The sequence below is a fragment of the Trachypithecus francoisi genome, unplaced genomic scaffold, assembly GCF_009764315.1.
Source record: "Trachypithecus francoisi isolate TF-2019V2 unplaced genomic scaffold, Tfra_2.0 Lachesis_group3, whole genome shotgun sequence".
NCBI lineage: Eukaryota > Metazoa > Chordata > Mammalia > Primates > Cercopithecidae > Trachypithecus > Trachypithecus francoisi.
In genome coordinates this window covers 9,782,216-9,802,412 of record NW_022681468.1, presented here as the reverse complement: position 1 = coordinate 9,802,412, position 20,197 = coordinate 9,782,216, and the positions used below count along the sequence as shown (strand labels likewise).

General features: G+C 45.7%; 1 protein-coding gene across 1 annotated transcript in view; it reads left to right on the top strand.

Moving 5' to 3' along the window:
* LOC117069714 overlaps positions 1–19,744 on the top strand; it is an 83,557-nt gene extending 63,813 nt beyond the window's left edge. The window contains exons 4-6 of the mRNA XM_033188170.1: positions 15,041–15,174; positions 19,453–19,575; positions 19,697–19,744. Of these exons, the coding sequence (XP_033044061.1) occupies positions 15,041–15,174; positions 19,453–19,575; positions 19,697–19,744 (305 nt within the window). The remainder of the gene's footprint in view (positions 1–15,040; positions 15,175–19,452; positions 19,576–19,696) is intronic.
* Positions 19,745–20,197: the final 453 nt, after the last annotated feature.

Genomic DNA, 20,197 nt, shown 5'->3' with positions numbered 1-20,197 from the left:
CTTCCAGTCTTGGGTATGTATTTATCAGCAGCATGAAAATGGACTAACACATATTTCATGCCTGCCCTGCCCCAAGGGAAATATTTGTCCCCTTCTGATGGAGAGTCACTATACTCAGGGGCTCCACACTACATCTGGACCCAAGAGATTACCTTCCACTTCTTGCTGTAAGTCAAGGGGCAACTTTCTTTAAAGCCTGTCCACTCACCCACCCTAAGGCCCTTGTGCCCTCAGAGTCCCAGTGAGCCTCAGGGACACTCTTCCAGACCAAGCTCTTCCATGGCTCCCTGAGAGGTCAGAGGCCACAGCAGCACCCCAGCTCCAGGGCAGCCCCTGGGGAAGCTGTTCTTTCTCTTCCCATAGCCACTGAATGCTAACTCCTGCAGCGCTGTGGCACAGGGTCTCCTGGATCTGGGATGTGACCGTTTTTTCTTTCTCCTTGGGGTTTATCACGGCTCCTTCATGCATGCTTTCCTTTTGGATTTAGTGCCCCTGGTGGGATCTCAAGGGGTCTGGTCTTACTGTTGAATAGCAAGGAGCTCCACGAGAGGAGGGGGAAGAGGTTTTGGGGGCAGAGAAGGAGAGTTATGCAGGACAAGATGTGGCCATCACAGAGGGTCAGAAAGGAGAGCTGGATGGAGGGACTACTTACAAAGGTGAAGGGAACCAGCACAGGATGGAGCTGCACACTGGGGCCAGTGGCAGCTGGGGGCCCTTACCCTCATCAGGGGCTAGTACTCACCCCCCATTACCAGCCTCAAGGGGCAAGTGCAGTGATTGGTAGGATAATAGAGTTACTACCACCTGCAGCCTGCTGGTGCCTCCCATCGGCTGGTGGGCAGGGGGTGGTCCCATGCGAGAGCCTCCGGTGTGCAAGGCAGGGTGGGGAATATTAGCTAGTACAGAGGAGAAGACAACTCACCCGGGTGCCCGCGATGGACCCCACAGCGCTGAAGGCAACCATGGATCCCAAGTAGCTCTCCAAAGACTGGAGTATGTCCCTGTAGAAGAATCTCACTCAGGGCTTGAGTGGCCCCAAAGTGCACTCAATCCCAGTGGGAGATTGAGGGTGAATCCCAGATTCACCCATCCCAGGCAGGAATCTGGAAGTTGTTTGGGGCCTTCCTTCCTCCCTCATCCTCCTGCCTGTGTGCCGCTTTCCCTTCACCTTGCCTGCATTTACTCCTCCGAACAATTCTATGAGATGGGGAGAGTAAGGTATGATGAGGCCAAGTCCTTTGCCTGAGGTCACCCATCCAGCCAATGATGGAGCCAAGATTTGAACCCAGTGACCATCCACCTGCTTAACTACTGGGATGCACTGCCGTGCAGATTAGCTACGGAGCTGTCCCCAGGCCTGCCCTTCCACCAGCCAGTGCCTCCAGCCACCCTTCCCTTCTCTGGGCTCAGTGCATACCTCCCTCTGCACCCCCAAGATGCCCTGAATCTTTCAAATGCTTCTTTGCCTCCCGTTTAAGGCATGATCGTTGTAGGATCTGAGGAAAAAACGTTAGAGGCCTTAAACATCAAAAAGATGATGATGGCTCCTCTCCACCCTTTCATATATAATTAAAAGCAAAAAATAAATACATAAAATAAGGGAAGAAAATGTCAGGAAGTCCTGATTTATCCTCGGAGGTTTACTTTGATAATTTTGGAGGCAAATATCACATATAAAGTTCTTCCTAAACAATTTTTTCTCTTTTTTTTTGGGTGGGGGGTGCTCCTGTTCAGCTGATGCTCAGTTGCCTGCTCAGTTTATCTATCGGGTAATCCGGTTCTGGGAAGAGGCATGCAGGAGCATTTTTTTTTCCCTGAAAAATCACAGTATGATGCAGTCATGGGAAATATTCCCATTTTCATGGCGTGAAGCCTGCTTCAGCTGACAGAAAGAGTTCCCTACATGGGTCAATGCCAGATGGGTCAGAAATTTGGGGGAAATAACCAGAAAAAGAAGAAAAGGGTTTTTCTAGATTCAGAATCTCTGGAAAATGTTTGGGACCAATCTACCACGTCCAGCATTTTCTTGCACTCATCCAGGGGTTTAGGGGTTTATAGCCATTGAATGCGAGATGCTTGGAAGTGAAGTTGTGAAGGGATGTCTAAACTTTCTGTTAACTCCAGATCAGTATCATCATTTTACAGATGGGAAACAACAGCCAAGATTCCTCTCCTCCAAACCACCCGTCTGAGTGAGGTGCGAGGACTCTCAGAGCTTCCCCTGAGTCTTACAGAGAAGATATGTATGGCACCAGGGATTCCCCAAGGAAAATGAACAAACTTTGCTATAAGGCTGGAAGGTGGTTCCAGCATGCCAAGGCACTTTGCAAAGCTGCAGTACTTGAATGGATGAGGGGCCACTGTTTCTTCCCCTCCTCCACCCAGCAGAGCTAATCTCTCTCTCCTGGTTTGAGCTTTGTGCTGTCCTGTGCAGAGAGCGATGTAATTATTAGTTTGACTCAGGCGAGGGCAAGGATACAGCGTGATTTACTTCCGCCTCCGCCATCTCTCACCGCGATGGTCACGTGGAGGTGCTTGGAGGGCGGCTGACCAACCACGGCACAGAGCCGCTTCTGAACCAGTACTCAAGAATTCCACGTTTCATGTTTAAGAACAGCCAAGGCCAGGGACTCAGTCCGAAATCCTGCAACAGCTTCCTGCGAGGAGAGACCTTCATGGTCTGAAAGCAGTTTTGGTAGGGGTGGGAAACACTTCTGCTCTTTTCGGGGGTGGTACCAACGTGTTTGAGGTCTTCAAGATGGAAAGGCTGGAATGTTTTGCATTACTGACCCTTGGGATAGTACTGGTTTGATCTCTGCATGAAGAACTGAGACCAAGAGAGAAGGAATTCAAATCCACCAGGCTGATTTTCCTTCATTACAGAACTGTCTTGAAAGGATAGTGTATACAGAAGGAGATGAATGGTTGAAGTATTCAGTTAATTGTTCTTGTCCTCGAAGTAACTGTTAAAAAGTTTCATAGACTTAATGTATTTGGTAGAGCAGTTTTTGGTTTGTGAATTGAGCAGAAAGTACAAAGAGCTCCCATGTAGCTCCTCTGTCCCTCTGTGTACTCTCCTGTTTCAGGATAACTTTTCACATGGAGACAAAACCAAGTGTTCCTGTAGAAGAAAGATCGTTGATGAGGATTTTTGATGCAAACAGGTCATTACTGGCACTCACACATTCTGATTTTTTTAAATCAAGGTTTAGTAGAAAGCCCACTGACCTGTGAATTACTGACGTAGATTCGCTCATTCATTGCCTTCAGTCATTTGACAAGTGTGCTTTGACTTGAGCACCCTCCCTGCCCAAATGTGGGTAGCAAGCACTGAGATGAACTGGTGAGATTTGTTCCTGCCCCCAACCAGCTCATGGTTGAGTCAAGGGTACACCTGCATAGGAGCACAGAAATGCCATAGACACAGAACGTTCAGCCCTGCTTGGTGCACCAGGGAAAGAACACCTGTTGGACAAAGAAATGTCTAAGGTGAGATAGATCCAAGATAAATAAACATGGCAGAATTTACAGGACTTCTGTGACTGTGGGATGTGTGGGATGTGGGAGAAGGGGCATCCTAAAATGGAGACCTTAGGCAACTGAGTGAATGGCACTATTTACAAAGGCAGGGGGCACAGGTGAGCAGACTTGGAGGGAAAGGGGAGCTTTCAACTTTAGGGACAGGTTTCAGAGATGTCTACTAGGACTATGAGTACCAGAGGCATTGGCAACTGAGTTGGAGATCAGAAGAGGATTCTTGTTCAGATTTTGGTCTGGAAGGCATTATCTGATAGATGGCAGGTGGAGTCAGGTGAGACCACCAGGAAGTGTGCATTGAATAGAATGACAACAGCATAGATGAGGCTAGACTCTGAGCACACCAACATGTAATGGCAGGAAGATATAAGGAGTAAGTGTGTTGGTCACTAGGCCTGCAGTGGCAGGGGCAAAGTGATTGTGCAAAGGGCCAGGACAGAGTGGCAGTGGCAGGCTCTCCTGGGTATGTGCAGTTCCAGAAGGAGCTCAATGGGAGGCTGAGACAGTAGAAGACAGCTGGTGGAGACACCAGGTTCTGGCCCAGCTGAGAAAGACCACAGTCCACCAGCCTCAGATATCAGCAGCAAAATCCAACAAAATACTCAAAGATGGAACCAGATGTGATGGCTTCAGGAGATGCACCTGCCAAAATACCAGCCCGCATCTCTCTTCCTATCCATGGATGTGAAAGGGAGGATGACAGGAATCTGAAACACTGAACAATTAGCCAAATTACTCCTCAAAGAACTGATGAACTCGTTGAATTTGGATTACATTTAGTTTTAAAGCAGTTTGCTTTCAATGCATTCACAGTGCCTTTGCTACCCGGCAAGCTGAGAATGGGACCACTGAGTATGGCTCATAGCTCTGCAGTGCCCGACCAGTGTTTCTGAACAAGGCGGCTGTGTTTACACATCTGAGTGTGAGTACTCTTGGGCCACTTCCTCGTTTATTGATAGGCTGGCTGTCTCACTCACTGTCATACAAGCTTCGTTGAAACAGGAGTCTCTATTGCATTGGGAGTACCTGCCACAGTGTCAGGCCTGTGGAGTGCACAGTAATTCCTTATGGAGTGAGTGAGTGCCTCAGACGGAGAGCTATCTAGGTTCTGCTTGCAGACTTTTTTCCTTCTTGGGGAGTTCTATTCCACACAAAGTAGCTCATTCCTTTTTTCTAAACATTAGAGAGTTCCACTTGTTGGAATCCTAATTGGACCCATTATAATTCTTGTATGATTTTGTCTACTGGAGAAATAATGGTAAAAATTTATCTTACTTCTGGTGTTTCTTCAGCTCCTCGGTTCAGCCCTCAACTATTTCCTCAGCGTGCTCCTTCATCAGAATCAGGACAAAGCCCCCCACAATGAAATTCCCAGGAATGTTGCTGAAAGGGGTATTTATCTTCCACCATGGGCTCACCAAGAACTGCCCAGCCCGGAATGTCCCAGATGACAAATTAATGGGTAGAAAAGCATGAGGTGACATTTCATTTAAAGGGATGTGAGGGATGAGCTAAGGGAATGAAGATCAACCAAGGGGAGAATGCAAAACTGAATAATTCCCCAAATGAAAGAACCACGCTCTCCTCATTGGGCAACTTTGCTTTTGAATGTGGACAGGGCTTGCAACAAAGTCTCAAAGCAAGGCTGCGGAATACAATCTCTCCTTTCAGCAAATAAGAGTAGGTCTCCAAGAAAAGCATTTGATGCTGGCATAAATTCCACTACTCAGTAAATCACTGCAGCGTTACAAATATTTACATAATTATTTGAGACAGGGTCTCTCTCTATTGGCCAGGCTGGAGTGCAGTGATGCAATCATAAATCATTGTAGCCTCCATCTCTTGGGCTCAAGGAATCCTTCCATCTCAGCCTCCCAAGTAGCTGGGATTATAGGCGTGTGTCACCACGCCAGGCTAAATTTTTTATTTTATTTTATTTTATTTTATTCTATTTTATTTTATTTGCAGAGACAGGGTCTTGCAGTGTTGCACAGGCTAGTCTGGAACTTCTGGACTCAAATACTCCTCTTAACTCAGAATCCTAAAGTGCTGGGATTACAGGTGTGAGCTGCCATGCCAGGACCACTGCTGTTTTTATTGAGCACCTATTTTCTCCCCAGTGTGTGCTTTGGACTAGTAGAGATAGAAAAGAAACCCTAGTTCCTCCCTGAAGGGAGTCTGCAACTCATCTTGGCAGACAAGGGTGAGTTTGAAATAATTGGCGTCTGGCTAAAATGCTCAGGTAGGTGGAGGGAGAAGTTGAGTGACCCCAGGACAAGCCCTAGTCTTCTTCAATCTCCTCTGTAATCAGTGGATAATCTTGGCATTCCCAAAACTTCTTCTTTTCTATGAAAGCCTGCTCACTCTCTGTTTACACCATGGATGCTGTCTTACTCATCTCTGTGTCCCTAACACCTGGCACAGGTGGCACACCTCCCAGATCCTCGGGAAATGTATGCAGAAAGACAAATGGGGGAGTGTGTCAATTTGGGGCACCACTGACAAGAAGAATGAACCAAAAAGACTTTTTAATGTTTCTTTACACCTATTAGGAGGTTGGAGAGAACATTTTAGGTCTCAATATATACTTTCCGAAAAATCAAATGACTCACAGGACACTCAAGTGCAGCCAGCATTTCATTTTCATCATGGAATCATCCCTCCTCCTTTGCATAGGGGGTTTCTTTTCTGAGTTGTCATCTTCCTTCTCCAAAACTGGGTAGAAGGCAGCTCCTTGGGAATTGTATTGGATGAGGTTGCGTGTTCCTGAGAACATTGTTGGGCAGGTCGGCTGGCATCCTTTTTCAGCTGCTTGCAGAAGGAACATGGCTGGGGCTTCCCCTGGTCTTTGTCTCTGATGTGGACTATGACAGTCGAGTCTTGCATTTGGCGGAATCCACAATGGCTGTTACCTAGGCAGGCCTGTCTGGGACCAGTGATGAGCTAGTGCTGAGGGACATGGCATGTTTTCTCTTTTGTGCACAGAAGGTGGTCATGCCTCCTCTCACTATGCCCAGGTCTAGGACAATGCAGGAGGACCCCAGTGGCCTGAAATCTACGTTGGCTTGTCACTTAATTGACAATAGAAGGAATTTATGAACTGGCAAAAAAAAAAAAAAAAAAAGCTACTGCTTAAAATAACCACAAACCATTCGACATACCTCACATTGAAAGCTGAGCATTACTGCTCACACACTGACAGCATCCGTAAGTGGGTGCCAGATGTGCGTGTGGGGAGCTTGTGTGCGTGGATCTGGTTCTCATTCTTTGTGTAGCATTGAACCCAATTTTTTTTTCGTTTTCAATGGACACTTATTATATTCCTTTAATTTTCTGGCCAGCTGTTGTTCATAGGTCTCTCCTATAGAATGTGGATATAGTCATTGAAACCCTAAGTTATCTAGGAAGGGAAGGTACAGGAACAAGGAAGGGCAGGGAGGGGGCCACATCTGGAACAAGGCCCATGGGGGCCAGCACCCTGGGTGACCACAGCCATCCTTGGTAGACTTTGGACAACAACATACTAAATGAATGCATGAAAATTGAGGACAAAATCTGTAATCAAGATTCTATACCATCTACTAAATATTTTCATTTTTGGATGTTATGTTCTAGTGTGTTATGTTGAATTTTTATTGTTTTCCATTTATCAAATGCTTTATTTGCCACCTTGCATCCTAGAAATCTTAACATAGACCTGGGTTATATGACAACCATGACTATTAATGACAGAATATTCTGTGAGGAGAAAGTGATATCATCTAGGCAAATATTTCTGGATTTGGCAGAATTTAGAATCTTTTCAATTTTCAGTGATGATAAATTCTAAAATGCACAACCTAGTGTATATAACGTTTTAACTTCAGCAGAACTTTTTATGTTGAGAAGTTTTCATTTTTGTCATGAGTAGCATTAAGCTTCGATACATATTGCTAAGCTCCCTTCTAAAAGAGCATTTTCAACCGATCTTGACACATCCTACCAGCGCTGTCTGTCAATGTTCTATAATTAGATGGAGGTGATGGTTGCACAACTCCGTAAATATACTAAAAATGTTCAATTTTATACTTAAAACAGGCACATTTTATGGTGTATAAGTTATATCTCAATAAAACTTAAAGAATTGCTATAGGATAAAAAGAATATCTTTCTTAAGTAGCTACACCTTTGGAATAATTTTAGGACGGTTTAATTCTCTACCATCTCATTTGACATTTTGTGTTATGCTGAAATGTAATTACTCAACCCAAGATGTATGCTTTTCATTAAATCTAGAATGCACATCTTATGCAAACGTATCCAGTGCTTCAGTTGAGGGTGATAAAATCTATGTTCAAATCCTGGCCATTTACTAGCTGTGTGACCTGAACCATGCTTGTTTTTTTGTTTTTTGTTTTTCCTTTTGTTTCTCAGTTTTCTCATCTGCAGCATGGAGCTAAGAACTCTTTTCCTGCCTACTTCTGGTGGTTTTGAGGGAGAATTAATTAAGTCAACTGCAGATGCAGGTGGTCTGCGATGTGGTGCATGAGTGCTTGCTGGGTCTTTGGAACCAAGGCACCATGCCGGGTGGTGATGGATGAGTCCTAGGAAGAACACGCAAAAGAAACTCCTGATGCAAATGAGTCAGAACAAATGACACATTCAGAAAAGTCATACAGGTAAGTGGGTCCAAAAATACTTAATGTAATAGAAGGAAAACACACGAAGTGCCACTCATTTCTTTAGGCGCCTACAAGGCAGTGATAACAATACACTTGCAACAGTTACAAATGATTGATTTCTTGGCTGGGTGTGGTGGCTCACCCCTATAATCCCAGCACTTTGGGAGGCTGAGGCAGGAGGTCCTGAGGTCAAGAGTTCAAGACTAGCCTGGTCCACATGGTGAAACCCCATCTCTACTAAAATACAAAATTAGCTGAGTGTGGTGGCGGGTGCCTGTAATCCCAGCTACTTGGGAGGTTGAGGCAGGAGAATCACTTGAACCCAGGAGGTGGAGGTTTCAGGGAACATGACAGCACTATTGTACTCCAGCCTGGGCAACAGAGTGAGACTTTATCTCAAAAAAAAAAAAAAATCGATTTCTTAGTCAGGGGCAGCACTATTGGTTATTGCTAACCCTCATGGCAACCATATGGGGAAAGAAGTTTTCTATCTCCATATTCCTGATGAAGGCACTGAGGCTCTGAAAGGGTAAATCGCTTCCTGATGGTTATCGAGCTGGTATACTCCCCAAACCCTGAGTGTCTTGCCTTATCAGCTGCCATTAACTCAAAAACCTCTACTGTGTCTCCATTGCCTATTTATACCCTAACTGAGAAACAGGGAGAAAGAGGGGAGTTCTCAAAGCACGTAGTACCCAGCATTTATGTCTCATGTTGGAAGAGAACATCCGATAACTCACTCTGCTTTGCAAAAGGCCACAGTGAGCTTGATGCTGGGTTTACAGGCAAGGGCTGCCTAAGGCTGGCAGGTGTTGGTGCTTGTAGGCCTGTGCCCAGCTAAAAAGCTGGGTACTGCTTTATGCACCTTTAATGAACCTGCAGATTCTTCCAGGCCTGGGGCCATGGCCTGAGTGTCTGCCACATAAGTTCCTCCTCATTCTCCTCTTCTTTCCCCAGAGCTGACGATCATAATTTCTGTACTGTGGGTGTCCTGAATCCCTGATTTCCGCCCCCGCCTGGACAGGCCCTGAATTTGGGCAAAGGTTCTGGAAGCTGGGGCTGAGTTCACGTGCCGTAGGACTTGCTCAGCCCCAGCCACTGGCAATGCGCCCAGACAGGCTCTGGTACTGTGTCTGGGTGGAGAAGTAGGACTCTGAGGTCAGGCAGGCTCATTTCAGGTTTATAGCTTGGTGAACTTGAACAAGTACTGACCTTTCCTAAGTCTCAATGTAAATTGCTCCTGGGGAGATAATGCATGTGGAGGAAAGAAGTAAGGGTCTTTTATGCCTGGACTCCATGTGATAAGGCAAGCAGACAGGGAACCCCAAAACATCAGTTTGAAGGAGCTGGGCAGAGGCTCAAAGAGCAGGAAGCAAGTAGGAGACAACAACAGATCAGGGATGGCAGCAGCAGACCGGGACCTTCTCTGGTCCCTTTCTCACATTGCTGCAGCCAGTGGCATCTTTGAAAAGAATTCAGGTAATAATTTACAGCTAATCACTTATTGAGTATGCCCATGACAAGGCAGGCTCTATTCTAAGTTCTTGACATGGGCTAACATTATGAGGTTGGTTAAAATTATTACCGCCCTTTTAATGATGGAGCAACTGAGACACAGAGTGGGTTTGGAAACTTACAAGCAGGCCCTTGTGGCCTGGCTCCTGCCCATATCTCCTGCCCCTTCCCACCCCTGCCCCCAGGAATTTTCTAGTTCCTCACACTGGCCGAGCTGTTTTCTGCTACAGTTTCTTCTTTGCATACACCATTCCTTCTGTCAGGAACACCCTCCCTCCCACCTCATTCTCCTTCTCAGCTTCTACACATAGACCCCAGAAACACCTACCTCATCTCCCTGATGGAAACTCAGCTCCTTGGTTACATGTATACCTGGTACTTTTCCTTTATGATGTTTGTGGTGGGCGGAGTGTGGCTGCTGTTCTCTGACACCGCTCCTGCTGTGAAAAGGAGTAGACTTTTCTTCTGATGAATCTGGGCCAGTCTGTGACTGCTTTCACCAGTAGAGTATGGTAGAAATGGCACTGTGACAGTTCTGAGCCTGGACTTCCAGAGGGCTAGAAGCTTCCCCTGTGGTCTTCTGGAGCCCTGAGTAGACCATGTAGCGAGACCCTGAGATGAAAAGAAGAGGGACGCAGTTGGATTCAGCCTTCCAGCCATCCCTGCCAAGGCACCAGGCCTGTGAGTAAAGTTATTTTGGGTGTTCCACTCCACCCAGCTGCCTGCTGAATACTATCCAGTAATCCCAGTTGATGCCACACAGAGCAGAAGAGTTGCCCAGCTGAGCCCTGCTCAAATTGCTAACCCAAAAAACCATAAGATATAACAAAAAGGTTGTTGTTACTGTAAACTGCTTAGTTTTGGGGGTGTTTCTATGTGTATCAATAGGTAATCCACCCATTGCTTACATTATACTTTATAATTACATACCGAGACATGTGGCTATTGAGTCTCTGTCTCTGTTCTCTTTCTGCCCTTGACTTTAGGCTCCACTAGGGCTAGGGACTTTTGTCTTTTTAATTCTATGTCCCAGCATCGAGCACATAACAGACACTCAAAAAAATGTTTGCTGAGTTATGTCATTCAGAACTCTATTGTTTACGAAACATTTTTATATTTGCCATCTCTTTTCATCCTTATAGAAAGCCTACAAAGTTGTTTTTTATAATTATCCTCATGTTAGATTAACTCAACAAATATCTATTGAATTTCTACTATAAGCCTATTACTGTTCTAATCACTATGGCTACAGTCGTCAACAAGGCAGCCAAATCTCTGTCCCATGGGCTCATGTTCTAGTGAAGAAAATGGGTAGGAAACAGTGTTGCCTGATTCGTGAGGTACCAATCAGTGCTGTGAGGACCACAACAAGAGTAAGGAGATGAAGAGATGCCTCCCTGGGAAAAAGGAGCAGTTCTAGACAAGGTGCTCAAGGAATGCCTTTCCAAAGAGATGCATTTGAGTGAGATCTTAATGAACTGAGAGAGTAAAGCAGGCTGATATTTGGTGGAAGAGCTTTATTGACAGAGGGACTGCAAAGGCCCTGAGGCGGGAACATGAACCCAGATACTCTTACTGTATTGCTGTGGGAGGCTGAATAACAGCTCCCTGCGACCCTCTCTAGATATCCAGGTCCTAATTTTTGGAACTTGTGATTGTTACCTAATATGGTATACGGCTGATTTGGTTAAGGATCTTGAGATGGGGAGATGATCCTGAAATATCCAGAGGGATCTGAGGTGATCATAAGAGTTTTTATAGAGGGAAACTGAGGGACATTGGGCACACAGGGGAGAGGTGATGTGATGGCAGAAGTTGAAGCAATGCATGCCCAGGAATGTGGGAGACCTCTAGAAGCTAGAAAAAGCAACAACACATTCACCCTGGAACTTCCAGAAGGAACCAGCCCTGATGACACCTGGACTTTAGCCCAGGGAAATCAATTTTGAAATTCTGATCTCCAGAACTGTATACAAGAGGATAAATTTGTGTTGCTTGTAGTCACCAGCTTTATGGGAATTTGTAACAGTGGCCCTAGAAAACTGATACACATACCCAAGACCACAAGGACCTCTGGGTGTGTAATAGACAATTCTGAGTTCTCACCCATCTATCTCAGCATTGGTGATGTCTTGGGGAGAAGGCAGCCTCCATCCCCTGGAAGGCCCTGGCACAGCTTATGCATTGTTACGTGTTGAAGTACTTATCTACTGTTTGGAAGGTAGCTATGCTGTGATAGCTCCCTTGGCTGTCCCAGAACCCCCCTGGGGACTCCCCTTGACTTAGCAATGAAAGAGTGAATGCCTGACCAGGGGAAGGGGCACTAGAGGTCAGCTCTGGCACAACACCAGGGCTCATTCTGCTTGGTCTTTGTCCTGTCTACCAGTTGCTAAATATTCTGGATATTTGAATGTCTCCCTGGGGTTAAGGCATGTTCTGCAGGTGGTCCCACCAGATCTCTCAGGCTGGGCTGCCCAGAAGTCCTGAGCTGCTCTATTCCATGCCCAGAGCCAAAGGACAAACCCTGTCCTGCTGACTCCTAGCAGCTGGCTCATTTTTTAACAGAAGTTTTTAACAAAAATTCATACCTAATAATTGTACATATTTATGGAGCACAATGTGATGTTTCAATACAGGCATACCCCATGCAATGATCAAATCAGGGTAAGTAGCATATCCAACACCTCAAACATTTATCATTTCTTTGTGTTGTGAACATGGAAAACCCTCTCTTCTAGCTATTTTGAAATACGCAATACATTATTCTTCAGGGGTACTGTAGTCACCTTAATGCCCATCAGAACATCAGAATTTATCTCCCTAATTTGCAACTTTCTACCTGTTGACCAGCTTCTCCCCATCTCCCTATCTTCTCCCCTCCCAAGTCTCTGGTAACCACTGTTGTACTCTCTACTTCTATGAGATCAACTTGTTTAGCTCACACATATGAGTGGGATCATGCAGAATTTATCTTTCTGTGCCTGGCTTATTTCACTTAACGTAATACTCTCCAACTTCATCCATGTTGTAGCAAATGCCAAGATTTCCTTCTTTTTAATGGATGAATAGTACTCCCTTGTGTAAATATATCACATTTTCTTTATCCATGAGATGGCCCCGTGAGCTAATCAAATGCTCCTAGTTTCAGCCCCACTGAAAACAGGACCAAAATAAATCAAACGCTTGCTAAGTGGAAAAAGACCATGAAGCAGGAAATAAGGAAAAGTTTTATATTATTTTAACTTTGAGGTGAATGTTGTAAACAGATTTTTTTCAAAGTCTATTAAAAAGCCCTTGCCAGCAGTGTCTCTTGCAAAGCGCTGGCATACAAAACAAGAAGTACTTTTAAAAACAAACACAACTTGACTTTTCTGTTGTTTCTGGTTGTTGTTGTTTCTAGCAGTGTTGAAAGTGTTTTGGTGAATTCACTCCTCACATGTGGAGCTGGGCTATGATTGATCTTGGGAACAACATCTTTGGTTTCTCTTTCCAGAAGTTTCCCAGTCCCTCCTGGGCCCTGATTATGTGGGCTAAGCACCCAGAGCCTGACACATCGTCGGGGCTCAAGTGTGTTTTATTTATTACTTTTATAGGAGAGATGGGGTTTTTCCATGTTGGCCAGGCTGGTCTTGAACTCCTGGTCTCATGTGATCCACCTGCCTCGGCCTCCCAAATTACTGGGATTATAGGTGTGAGCCACCACATCCGGCCCACCTGTGTTTGATGAAAGAATGAATGAATGAACTCTCCCAACAATTCATTCATCCATTTATCTAACAAGCGTTTCCAGAGTGACTCCTTTGTTCTAGGCTCTGTGCAGTTTCTGGGAATTCAGATGTCTAACACCCTCACCTTGTAGGGAAGGAGCTCTTGGAAGGCATCTGGGCTATGTACGATTTGGAGAACAACATCTTGAATTAATTATTCTAGGTGTACTCCATTTTCCCCAAATATTCAAACACCAGTGGTTTTTGGGGGCTGGGAAGTTCCAACAAAGATAAATAGTGCCTTGCACAACGGTTGGCCTGTGGTAGATGCAGTGACACGGAAAGCACACAGGCGGTAGAGGAAGCTGTGGCAGACTGTGCTCTTGTTCTTGCTTATCACAAGCAAGGTCCCGTATTTAACAGGAACACAGAACCCACATTAGCCAAATGCAAATTGCTCCTTTTAAAGTTGGGGTAGACTGTCTCTCCTCACCTTCTTTCTGATCAGATCATAGACCTAGAACTGCAGCCCATCTCCTCAGTGTCCTGTAACAGAATGATCTGCTCTTGACTAAGTGTCAAAGTGATTTTTCTAAATGGACAGATGGTCCAGGTCACTCTCAAGTTTAAATTCTCCCACGTCTTCCTGTTGCTCCTGCAGACCCCCTGTCTACCCTTCTCCCCCTGCTCAGTGCCCCAGGAACTAACCTGTGTGAAATTTCTCATGAACTTCATCAAGGGGCTTCCCTTGCTGTCTGGTTTTGGTTGGGTTTGGTCAGTGGGATCTCTAGAGGAGATAAGAAGGAAGGAGGAAAGGGAGGTGAGGCTTTGTTTCTACACAGTAAGACAGGGTTGTAATTTATGGGAATCAAAAATTGTACACTTACTTTTAAAAATTTTCCAAAGCAATACTATGATACCTGATTCAAGAAGTATAGGAATGGAGAGTGTATTCGTGTACTAGGGCTGCCATTACAAAGCTTAAGCAAAGTGGTTTAAACACAGAAACTTATTCTCACAGTGCTGGTGGCTAGAAGTCCAAGATTAAGGGGTCTGCAGGGCCGTGCTCCCTCTGAAGGCTCTAGGGAAGGCTCTGTTCCAGGCCTCCCTCCCCTGTACCTCCCTCCTTGGCTTGTGGCTGCAGACTCGGATCTTCACATGCAGTGCTCCCTGAGTGTGTGTGTCTGCCTCCAATGTTCCCTTGTTATAAGGACACCACTCGTATTGGGTTAGGGCCTACCCTAGTGACCCATCTTAACTTAATTCCTCCTGGAAAGACCCTATCTGTAAAAAGGGTCACATTCTGAGGTACCAGGGGTTCAACGCATGAATTTTGTGGGAGGGGGGACACAATTCAAGCCATAACAGATAGGGAGAAACACAACAGAAGGAGCTCCCTGCACCTGCTGTGACCTTTGTTTCCCACCCAGGATGAAGCAACTGCTGTCAATACCTTGGAGGCCATGATTCCGACTTTCCTATGCTTACATATCCCTTGATTACATACCCTCACGTGCCATGTGTGATAAGAGAAAAATCAAGAAAAAAGGATAAACCTACAAACATGGAAAACAGAGAAATCCCTGAAAACACAAAGCCTGTCCGGGTTCTTATTCTTAGGTTACCGATTGTTGATTTGCCTTTATTTTGTGATGGGCTCTGTCTCAGACGTGATTCTGAGGCACAGGGCAGGACAGTGGGTGGCCTGGAGGGCTCTAGACCTGCTGGTCTCTTCTGTGCAAGCCTCTCCGAGGGTGAGGCTGATTAGCATCTGCTGATCGCTACTGAGGCAGGGAGGGAAGGACGGCCAGCCTCACACCTCCGCGTTTGCACAACCTGGAGTCCCAAGGCTGCTCCCTGCAGGTATACCTTAGGGAGGAGTGGAAGGTGGAGGTTTCATGTCCTAATCAGGGCCCTAGACTGAGAGACACCTCTTCTTCTTCACAGATAAGTGGGAGCTGGACTCTGACAGAATATCAAAGTGAAAATTAATGCCCGCTGCTTGTATATTGCCTAGACGTTACTTTTGAGAGGAAAACAACAGGAGCAGAGCGAAGCGGTACATATGTTAAATTCACATCAGTAATAAAGATTAAGTAGAAGTTAATAGCATCCCAGTCATGCTTGTGGAGGTAATCTCCTTTCTGAAAATTCAAAATTAGATTTGGAGGATCGAAGCAAACAGGGGGTGAGACTTTGGCGTAATATTTTAATCAAATTGTCATGAATGAGTGGATACAATTAAGAATTCTGTCAGTCAAAGTGCTGAGGCCCTTTTGTTAGTCAGTGGTGGGAGGGGTGTGCTGGGCCATCGTGGGGAGAGATTAAACTTGACCTTTCCTAGGGTCTTCATTTTTGACCCTGCGGCTGGGCTTTGCCTGTCAGATGGCTGCTTTTTTTAAAAAAAAGTATGTGCGTGTGCACAAATGCGTATATCTGTGCATGTGTGTGTGCACTCATGCATGTGCATACATGTAGTTGCAACACTATGTGTGTGCGCTTGCATGTGTGTGCACATGTGCATGTATGCATGTTTGCATGGTGTATGCTGATGTGTATGTGAACGTATGAGGCCATGCATGTGTCCATGTGTGTGTACAATGCGAGTGTGTATTGTGCATGTGTGCACACATATGCATATGTGTCTGTGTGTGTGCAAGGCAGTGAGAAAGAAGAAATTAGGGGCAAACAAAGGATTCATGCTGTGTCTGTCACTTGTGGCAAATTCTGTCCATAAGTACTCCTTTAAATCTCACTCCTTCCCTTTCCTTTGTAGCTAAAGACAGGTGTTTTGTGGGCAAATATTCATGTGCATAGGATGTGTCCACCTGAGGTAGCTCCATGCAGACAGCTACACTAATGCTGTCCAAGGCCATATGCAAAGGGTAATGTAATTGACATCAATGAATGAGTGAATGACTGCATGTATTTGCTAACGTTGACTTTAATGTCATTCTGCACAATCAGTGTAACTTCTGAACCAAGTTGCACGCCCTGCCGTCTCCTCTCTTAAGGCTCTGTACTTTTCAAGACCTGCTTTTTGTAGCCCCATTTTTAATGGTTGAGACACCAATGTTTACTCTTTCTGTCTTTCTACCAGTCTCATCACTGTCCCTTCTCCCACATAAAACATTGATTTATTTTTAATTTTGATCCATGGGTGGTGGGGTTGTAGAGAAAGATGCTGGCAAAAATATCTTTCTGTTTCCCTTCTGCAGCTATAGTCTGCCATGTAGGTGGACCTTATTTATCAGTGATTATAAATCAATAAGGACCATGCAGAATAGCGGGACAAGCCAGGCTTCCCAAACCTCTGGAATTACAGAATTACATGCATGAATGCGACGTGTCTGATGTGGAATTTATTATTTTAAGCAGATTCAAGTAGATTTGAGGTTCTTTTTTTAAAATTTATTTCCTCCAAGGCGGTAGCTGCTACTGCTACTCCATATTCCCTCTTCAAATCCCGTGTTTGGGAAATAGACAAACGCCTTCAACATAGGATGACAATATGTAATCAGCGTCCCTGCGGTTTATTTTACCTTTTGTTGTAGAAGAGAATAAAGTCGGAGGAACTTAACGTTACTCCCTCCACTTGGGTGAGCATTTAGAGGCCGAAGGACCTAATTATTTTTTAACACTGCCGTTACTGCTTTTGCCTGGGGAATTATTTCAAATCAACTGACAGACCTATTGTGCTTGTGACATCACAGCAACTGGCTTTTTACACCGAAAACAAGCCTTCTGTTAATTCAGCAATAACACACCCTGCACGCAAAAATTGCATTAGCAACGTCTAACCCGAGTGTTGAACACATTCAGAAATAAACATTCTTGCACTACTGGGGTTGAAAGGGAATATGCATCAAAATGCCTGGCATTTAATTTTTTCCCCCTTCTTCGGGAATTTAGCCAGTGAAATATAGCTGCCAGTGTCCCAGGTCTGTGCGCGCGCTCCTGCAATATGCTTTCGATCAATCAGATTTGCATAACTAAACTGTCTGCGAGCCCGCTCGGCTGCCCAGGTGCAAGGCCATTTGCATATAGAACAGTGAGGAGGTCCCAGGAGTCACTTCAGACGGGAGCGACTGCTGAGCCCGCAGTCCACACAGCCCAGGAAATGAAATTGGAATGACAAAAAAAAAATGGGAGTGCTCGCCTGGAAGGGTGAAATATGCAGGCACGTTGCAAAGGTTATGTAGAGATTACCAGGCGGCAGTTTCCAGATGCAGAAAGACCCACCAGTGTCCGAGGCAGAGGTGCCACAGGGTGGACGACAGTGCAAGACGAGGCCCCTGGGAGGGCTCCCCTCGCCTGCGGGAGTCCCCTTGAACCTGTAGAGCTATTTGGGGACTTCCAGGGCCTCTTCTTGCATGGGAAGACTTCCCAAGCCTGATCGCTTTGCAAGACGGGCTTTACCAAGGGAAGTGAGGTCTGTCACCTTGTCGTCCAAATAGCAAGGACTCATCCTGCTTCTTGGCCTTGTAGAATGAACTGCTTTTTAAGTGCCAAGTCCCCTGGGCTGAGTGCTGTGGGTCGCAAGGTTACCCCTGCTTACACGAACCCTACAAAGTGGGACTGTCATCATCCACATTTTCCGGAATACTTAGAGAGATCAAGTCTCTGGTCCAGGGTCAGACTGCCAGGAAGTTGGTGGAGCAGGGAGGGAATCCCAGCAGTGTGGGGAAGACCAGAGGATTACTCAAGGTCAGCCAGCACATCAGTAATAGGCAAGCACTTTGATTTCCTGGTTCCCAGCCAGGACTTGATCTACTAGTCCTTCCTTCTGCAAGGGCCAGAGAGTAAACACCAGGCTTTGTGGCAGGGCCACATCTTGACTTTTGTGGGTCCTTGGCACTTTTACCTTCTTGGGTCCTTTTCTTTGTAAGAAAATATAAAATATATTACAACATATTATACTATTTTTACAATATTATACAATATTTTGTCTATTTACGATAAAGACAAAGATAGCCTAGGTTGGATTTCTTATTACTATATTCATGTTTTCTTCTGATTTTAAAATAATTAGAATTAAAACATTTTTGTGAGCCCCCAAAAGTAACTGAGGCCTGAGGCACTGTGCCTGGTGGGCCCAATGGAGTGCTGGGCCCTGCTTGGCTGGCAACCTGCTCTCCCATTTTCCCACCCATCTCTGCCACTATACGGCAACAGCTGTCCTGGATGATATAGGAATGAACACGTGGACTGTGTTCCCATCAGACCTTATTGATGGACACAGCAATAGGAATTTCCTGTAATTTTCAAGGGTCACAAAGTCTTCTGAGTTCTTTTCCACCCATGTACAAATCATTCTTTGCTCAAGGACCTTGGAACTATGCCATGTAGGTTTCCTGGGCAAAGCCTCCCCGATGTTGGGCTTGGTAACGTGAGAAATAAGTTCTAGGCACATCTGCTGAGAAATAATATTTGATTTTTCCTTTATCCATTAGGGATGGCCCCGTGTTGAGGGAGCTGTCCCTTTGCCCACCAAATGCTAATAACATAGAGAATTGTGTTCTTTCCTAGGCCTGGGGCCGGGGAGGCTGAAAGCAATGAATGGCACCCCCATCCTTTCCAGCTTTTTTCTCCACCTCTGGTAGCAAATTGTAATAGAAGTTATGTCTTTGTCATCCTCATTTAAATGCATATGAATAAGCAAGTGCTTCAGGTAAAGGAAAGGACACTCTCTTTGCTCCTTCTCCCCTGGCACTTTAGGGGAGAATGTGGGGTGGGAGGGTCAGGTCAATGTCCCTCCTGGTTTGAATGTCTCTTGTCAAGTTGGCAACACCCTGTGTGGTTCCCATGGCAACAGCTTTTTGTGTAGCTGGGAAGGGTCATGCACTGTGACCTTGGTAGAAAGCACAATGACAGCATGCCCGTCTTTCAGTGTTTCTGCCTCCAACAACACTCGGATGGATTTGAGTCCAACCTTGAAACTGGGTGAACATAGCGCAAAGAACGTGAAGCACTGGACGTCTGATCACGGGGCCGGGGAATGCTGTGTTTGACCTTTGCTTACTGGGGAACAGGATGAGCAGCCCAGGCCACGAGCTCCATACATGAGCTGCCGACATCTTGAGTTGTGGCTGAGCACATCGGACCTCATGGCTGGTTCCCAGCTAACCTGGTTCCTGGTTAACTGCCTGGTCCCGGTGAGTGTTGCTAACAAGCTGTGGCAGAGCTTCCAAAAAGCTCCATCTGAAAATGGAGCCAGGGAAGCCCCTTCTGCCTCTGGTCCTTATTTCTTACCTAAGGGGGCCTCGTTCCTCTCAGGGTCTTGGCTTGTCCCCTGGGGTAGCTTCCTTTTCTCTGGTGATCTGAAAGCAGCTATCCCCATCAAGTAGTGACGATGTTCTGGCTTTGTGACCCAAATCTCCACGGAGCCATGCATCCATCTACTCAAAAGCTGCTTGCTGAGGGCCTAGAGGGTGGATGCAGGTGATACAAGATGCAGAAAACAGAGCCAGTCGCTGCCCTTGTGGGCTTAAGGCTGATGATAGAGATAGACATTAAGCAAACACCTTATGAATATATACTTATCAATAGTGGTAAGTGCTAGTTATGTTCTGCTGTTTTAAGAACTTAATGAGTGCCTGTGTGTGGCCAGACAGGGTGCAAAGAGCTAGGAATCCAATGATAAAGAAGACACAGACCCTTTCTAAAACGAGAAATGATTATGCAATAAACATTCTGACCGACTTGGTGTAAAGGATAGCACATTCCCCCCGGCTCCACCCAGGATGACCCAGCTTCTCATGCGGGTTCTGCACTTCC